Source organism: Ictidomys tridecemlineatus, chromosome 11 (assembly GCF_052094955.1).
Source record: "Ictidomys tridecemlineatus isolate mIctTri1 chromosome 11, mIctTri1.hap1, whole genome shotgun sequence".
NCBI lineage: Eukaryota > Metazoa > Chordata > Mammalia > Rodentia > Sciuridae > Ictidomys > Ictidomys tridecemlineatus.
This window is the reverse complement of record NC_135487.1, coordinates 123437186-123443610: the sequence shown is the minus strand read 5'-3', so window position 1 is coordinate 123443610 and position 6425 is coordinate 123437186. Positions and strand designations below refer to the sequence as shown.

Genomic DNA, 6425 nt, shown 5'->3' with positions numbered 1-6425 from the left:
GGTGGCTTCCAGGCGGGAGGGCGCGTTCGCACCCTCCTGGCCTCAGGTGGATTCTGGCACGGCTCTGGCATTCATTCGCCCAACGCGGGCCGGGCCCGGTCAGAGCTCTGCGTCCTTCTCCGTGACACGCTGAAATAACAGCTCCCACCTGGGGAATCGAGGCCCTGTCCGCGGCCCACCCGTGCGTGTGCAGGGCGCTGACAACATCAAAACGTGCGACAGTGGAGACTTCTAAGAACACACAAACCAGTGACAAGCCCAGGGTCTAATGGAGAAAACAGTGAAAACAGAAACCGCGGGGCTACAGATAGACAGTCTGACAGGCATCAGAGCATGCTGGGAGGCGGGACTGGCTTCGCCTGACGCGAGGTCGGAGCAAGAGCCCTGTGTCCATCTCGCTGGACGGTCAGCAGCCCCTGGCAGCACCATCCACATTCCGTGCAGCGAGGTCCCACGGAAAACGCACTCGAGTGTCTGGCCAGGGGCCCGGGGCTGGGCGGAGAGGATGCATTCCTCCTTCCAGGCTGCGGGGTCCGCGGGCCTGGACGGCTGGACCAAACGGCCAGCGCACGGCCCAAGGCTTGACCCACCACAGCACAACCGGCAGGTGGCTGGCCATCTGGGGCCCGGAGCTGGTCCGCCCGGAGCTTGTACGCGGGGCCCGAGGGCTACGAGAGGAATCGATCCGGTGACGCGACTCCGGGCTGACCCGTGTCCAACGCGGATCCTCGAAGCCTCCTCGGAGCGCGAGAGATGGGGCGGGCGGCGCCGAGAAACAGCGTCTGCAGCCGGGGAGGCGCGCGACGCTGAGGGGCCACCGCTGCCGAGCATCCTTCCAGCAGTCGCGCTCGCTCGTCCTGCGCGCTTCGCGGCGGCAGTTCGGTGGCCGAGCTGATGCAGCCGCGCGGCGAGCGCCCGGCCGGCAGAACGCAGAGCCCGGAGCACGGCAGCCCGGGGCCCGGGCCCGAGGCGCCGCCGCCACAGCCGCAGCCGCCGGCGTGAGTGGGGCGGAGAGCGGGCGGCGCCGAGGACCCACGGAGGGACCGGGGGACTCGGGAGGACGGCGTCGCCCGAGAGGCTGCCGCAGGCCTGGGCCGTGTGAAGTCCGAGCTCCTCGGTCCTTCGGCCACGGCAGCGGTTCTGGGAAGTCCTGAGTGCTGCGGGAGGGCCAGGGGTGCTGACCCCTGGAAAGAGAGGCCCTAAGCCCCTTGCCTGCCCTTGAATCCCTCCACCACGGGAGGTCCACCTGCTGTAGGGGCCAAGGGGTCTGCTTTAAAGCGGCATCGGCCGGTTCCCTGCGAACACCTCCCACATTCCCAGTCCTGCTGAGGGGTGGGAAGGGTGGCTGGCAAGGCAGGAGCCCTGTGCTGTAGAGGAGGGTAGAGGACACCTGTCTCTCAAGGGGAACAAGAGATGAGTGAACTTAGTAGCTGAGAAGGGAGGTGGGCAGAGGAAGCTGGACAGTCAGGGCAGCAGTGTCCCGATGGTCTCCAGTGGGAGTAGGCTTAGAAGAGAGTCTGGTCTGGCTCCAGGGTAGCTCTCTGTACAGGAGGGGAGGTCTTGCTCCAGGCGGGCAGCATGACTAGGTGGGCCTTGATGCAGACGTTATGGCCACTGGACTACTGGACAGATGGCTGACTTGGCTGCCCTGGCCATACCCAGAAGTCTGGTGGCACAGAGGAGGTGGGTGAGCAGCCCCCTACAGGGCTAACCCTGACCTGGCCCTGCCCACCTGCAGCCCAGAGGCAGAGCGAGCGCGGCCCAGGCAGGCCCGGCCCGCAGCCCCCATGGAAGGTGCCATGCAGCTACTGAGCCGCGAGGGCCATAGTGTGGCCCACAACTCCAAGCGGCACTACCATGATGCCTTCGTAGCCATGAGCCGAATGCGGCAGCGTGGCCTCCTGTGTGACATCGTCCTGCATGTGGCCGCCAAGGAGATCCGTGCACACAAGGTGGTGCTGGCCTCCTGTAGCCCCTACTTCCACGCCATGTTCACAAGCAAGTACCACAGTCTGGGTGGCACTTGGGGGCTCTCTGCAGCTCTCCCGGGACAGGTACGAGCCTGACTACTGTCCCCACAGATGAGATGAGTGAGAGCCGCCAGACTCATGTGACACTGCATGACATTGACCCTCAGGCCTTGGACCAACTGGTGCAGTTTGCATACACGGCTGAGATTGTAGTAGGCGAGGGCAACGTACAGGTGAGGCAGTGGGCCTCCTGCCAGGTCTCCCCATGCCCTGGCCCCTCACAGGCCTCTCCCCAAACCAAAACTTTCACAGCCTGGGCACCTCCCACCAGACCCCATCTCCATGTTCCACAGACGCTGCTCCCAGCTGCCAGCCTGCTGCAGCTGAATGGCGTCCGGGATGCCTGCTGCAAGTTCCTGCTGAGTCAGCTGGACCCCTCCAACTGCCTGGGCATCCGGGGCTTTGCCGATACGCACTCGTGCAGTGACCTGCTCAAGGCAGCACACAGGTATGTGCTGCAGCACTTTGTGGACGTGGCCAAGACCGAGGAGTTCATGCTGTTGCCGCTGAAGCAGGTAACCTGCCCACAGGGCCCAACCCACACCCTGCCCCTTCCCACCCCAGCACCCTCCTTCACCCCTTGCTCTTTGTTCCCCAGGCCTCGTTCCCAGCTTCTGACCCATGCCCACCCTGTGACCTGTCGCCTGGGCACCCCCAACCCTGTTCCCATCTCCTGGCTCTACCCAGGTCTTTGCCTTGGACTCTTCATCTCATCTCATCCTTAACAGCCTCTGCTCCTAAACCCCAGTCCTGGTTCCATGTCCCCAAGACTATTTGGGATCTAGGCCCCCAGGAACCAATCCACAGCTCCTGACCCTGCTGGGCCCCTTCCTGTAGAAACACTGACCCCACCACCACCTCCAGACCCTCCCTCCCAGGTACCTTCAGGGGGCTCCCTGGACTCGCAGGACCCTCCCCAGATCTCATGCCTGAGGACCCCTATCCCCAGGTGCTGGAATTGGTCTCTAGTGACAGCCTGAATGTACCTTCAGAAGAAGATGTCTACCGTGCTGTCTTGAGCTGGGTCAAACATGACGTGGACACTCGGAGGCAGCACGTTCCAAGAGTAAGGCCAGGCCTCGGGACCCCTTGTGGTGTTGGGGAGGGACCATGGTGGCTGAAGCCTAGGTGTGCCTCATGGAGTCCCTGGCCTCTCCCGTTCAGGGACACCATGGGGGCAGTGCAGGCATCTGTCTCAAGAACCCATCGTACAGGTGGTACAGGCATCTGAGCCAGGGTCTCAGCCCTGGGGCAAGTGTGCCTGAGGGTCCCCTGACCCTGGCACTCCTGCCCCAGCTGATGAAGTGTGTGCGGCTGCCCTTGCTGAGCCGCGACTTCCTGCTGGGCCACGTGGATGCTGAGAGCCTGGTGAGGCATCACCCTGACTGCAAGGATCTGCTCATTGAGGCCCTCAAGTTCCACCTGCTGCCCGAGCAGAGAGGTGTACTGGGTACCAGCCGCACACGGCCCCGGCGCTGTGAGGGTGCCGGCCCTGTGCTCTTTGCCGTGGGTATGCCCATCTGGCCCCTTCCTCTGACACCCCTGCCCTGGCCATACCCAACACAAGCCCAGCCCACCACATTGGTCAGGTCTTGACCTGCTCCCTCCTCCTCCATCCAGGGTCTCTCCAGGCCCTGTGGAGTGTGATCCACCCCCAGAGCCCCAATACTCTTGCTCTCAGGCTATGCTAGACTCCCACTGGTTGCCTCCCAGTGCCTCTCCTCCTATCCTGTCACCTCCCCTTTCCTAGGTGGCGGGAGTCTTTTTGCCATCCATGGGGACTGTGAAGCATATGACACTCGAACTGACCGCTGGCACGTAGTAGCTTCCATGTCCACACGCCGGGCCCGAGTGGGAGTGGCTGCTGTAGGAAACCGGCTGTATGCTGTGGGCGGGTAAGCATAGAGGCCAGGCTTGGGTTCGGGGCTTGGCACATGCCTGCTAGGCCTTCCTTGACCAGTAGTGGACCCCTCTCCTAGCTATGATGGGACCTCAGACCTGGCTACTGTGGAATCATATGACCCTGTGACCAACACATGGCAACCTGAGGTGTCCATGGGCACGAGGCGCAGCTGCCTGGGCGTAGCTGCCCTGCACGGGCTCCTGTACGCAGCTGGCGGCTACGATGGGGCCTCCTGTCTCAACAGGTAGTAGCTGGGGTTGAGACCCCCATGACCCTGCAGGGTGGCTCGGCAGCAGGAGGTGAGGCTGTACCAAATTGTGTCTGAAGGGGGATGGCAAGGGTACTGCCTGCCCAGGCCACCAGGGTCCCCAAAGCCTCTTTACCTCAGGCCAAGCAGTTCTTAGGCCTGGTCTCTCCCCATCCCTTTTCCTTCCTGGGGTCCTCTCCTCCAGTCTAGGGCTGGGCCCAAAGGGGACACTTGCCCAGGAATACCCAACCAGGCAGCCACCCATGCCCACCCCACAGGTCCTGCTGTTGGCTATGGTAGGACTTGAGTCAGAGTCTTCATGGTGGCCTCCTTGGGATTTCAGCTGTTCCATGGGGGAGGGCAGGTCCTGGGGCTGGACAACCTTTCTGTTGTGGCTACGGGTCAGCAGCAGTCTGGTGCCCACAGCGCTGAACGCTATGACCCCCTGACGGGAACATGGACATCCATCGCTGCCATGAGCACCCGGAGGCGATATGTGCGCGTGGCCACACTCGGTGGGTGAAAGGGCCTGCTTCCTGTGGTGCCCACCCTCCTACCTGCACCCCCCACCCAGCAGGAGCACCAGGGTATATTGCCTTCCGCAGATGGGAACCTGTATGCTGTGGGTGGATATGACAGCTCTTCACACCTGGCCACTGTGGAGAAGTATGAGCCCCAGGTGCATAGTGCACCCCATGGCAGTCCCCCCCCCCAGCCCACTGCTGCCTGGGGGTTCCACCCTCAGGCCAGCCATTCATATCCACCCTGTCTCACAGATATCCTGCCTGGGTTAGGGTTTGCTTAGGGGGATGGGTGGGGTGCCCTTGTTGTGTCAGCCTTCAGCTCAGGCCTCACCACCACAGGTGAACGCATGGACCCCGGTGGCCTCCATGCTGAGCCGGCGCAGCTCTGCAGGTGTGGCGGTGCTGGAGGGCGCCCTGTATGTGGCCGGGGGCAACGATGGCACCAGCTGCCTCAACTCAGTGGAGAGATACAGCCCCAAGGCTGGCGCCTGGGAGAGCGTGGCACCCATGAACATTCGCAGGTTTGCAGGCCAAGTTGGGCCGTTCTAGCCAATGCAGTAGATCAGCTCCACTGGCTCCACTCCACTGGGGACACCCAGCCCCGCCCCCGCTCCTCCTGTGGCCCCGCCCCTGGCTCCTCCAGTGGATCTGCCCCCAACCCAGTGGCTCCTCCTGTGGTCCCACCCACACAACTCATTTGGCTGCCCATCCCCAGGAGCACACATGACCTGGTGGCCATGGACGGCTGGCTGTATGCTGTGGGCGGCAATGATGGCAGCTCCAGCCTCAACTCCATCGAGAAGTACAACCCAAGGACCAACAAGTGGGTAGCTGCCTCCTGCATGTTCACACGGCGCAGCAGTGTGGGCGTGGCAGTGCTGGAGCTGCTCAACTTCCCGCCACCCTCCTCCCCCACGCTGTCTGTGTCTTCCACCAGCCTCTGACACACAGCACCGACCACAGAGAGGCCCCGCTGCCTCCCACATGCCTTAAGCCCCTCGGGTCGACCCCAGCACCTCCCTCTCCTCAGCCATGTGTCAGGGGCTGGACGTGGCCCCACCAGAGACGTCCTGCACTGTCTCTTCACGTCTCTGCTCACTCCTTGTTCCTCTATGTGTGTGCTGTTTATTTATTTACTCACCTATGTATTAATTCGTTATTTATTGATGGATGAGCACCGCTGCAGTTACCAATTCATATGTTTACTCTCAAAGCGTGGGCACTTGTGTGCACAGGGGACCAAGTTGCCCTCCGAGTGTCCTCCACCCAGTTCCTTGTTCCAGGCAGTGAGGGGTGATAGGGTGGCCACTCGCTGCAGGGAGCTCAGTGGCCCAATGGTACTCTATAGACTCTGGGTCAGGAGCAGCATAATAACCAGAGTTGGTGGAGCGGGAGCAGGGCAGGGATTTTTAAGCAGGTGCAGACAGGTAGTCTGAACTTTGCACACTCCCTTACCTGCCAGCCAGGGCTGTCCCCAGGAAGGGCACGAAGCAGGCTCCCTTCCTGCATCCTGTGTCTGCAGTCTGGTGTCTTTTCTGGATCTCACATGGGGCTGGGGCACATGCACTCAGACCCTACTCAGCAATATGAGCCATCTTGAACAATAAACACGTTTTTTGGGCTCCCTGAGCCAGAGACTAAGCGTCCATCTCTGGCCCCTTTTAGTTCTCTGCCTTGTGGAGGTGCAGCACAGCCTGGGGTCCTGTCTGGGCTCTAGTGTG

General features: G+C 62.2%; 1 protein-coding gene across 4 annotated transcripts; it reads left to right on the top strand.

The window, feature by feature from the left end:
- The first annotated feature begins 52 nt into the window (after window positions 1-52).
- Window positions 53-6333, top strand: Klhl17 (kelch like family member 17). 4 transcript variants are annotated; one of them, XM_013364747.4, is made up of 12 exons: window positions 53-998; window positions 1739-1998; window positions 2082-2203; window positions 2324-2545; window positions 2980-3096; window positions 3327-3540; window positions 3781-3925; window positions 4010-4177; window positions 4607-4695; window positions 4786-4859; window positions 5044-5225; window positions 5420-6333. In XM_013364747.4, the coding sequence occupies exons 1-12, from the start codon at window positions 895-897 to the stop codon at window positions 5646-5648; spliced, it is 1926 nt and encodes a 641-aa protein (XP_013220201.2). In that variant the 5' UTR covers window positions 53-894; the 3' UTR covers window positions 5649-6333. The 4 variants fall into 4 exon arrangements, with proteins under 4 accessions (XP_013220201.2, XP_021591600.1, XP_077883396.1 ...); XM_021735925.3 differs by having other exon boundaries at window positions 3195-3540; XM_078027270.1 differs by lacking the exon at window positions 4786-4859 and having other exon boundaries at window positions 3195-3540; window positions 5420-5572.
- The last annotated feature ends 92 nt before the right edge of the window (window positions 6334-6425 follow it).

What these genes read in the sequence shown, in the direction of transcription:
- Klhl17 (XM_021735925.3), top strand. Translation starts at nt 895, where the DNA reads ATGCAGCCGCGCGGCGAGCGCCCGGCCGGCAGAACGCAGAGCCCGGAG. An exon ending in CCACAGCCGCAGCCGCCGGC is followed by an intron (nt 999 to 1,738) that starts GTGAGTGGGGCG and finishes GCCCACCTGCAG; the next exon opens with CCCAGAGGCAGAGCGAGCGC. An exon ending in GCACCCATGAACATTCGCAG is followed by an intron (nt 5,226 to 5,419) that starts GTTTGCAGGCCA and finishes GCCCATCCCCAG; the next exon opens with GAGCACACATGACCTGGTGG.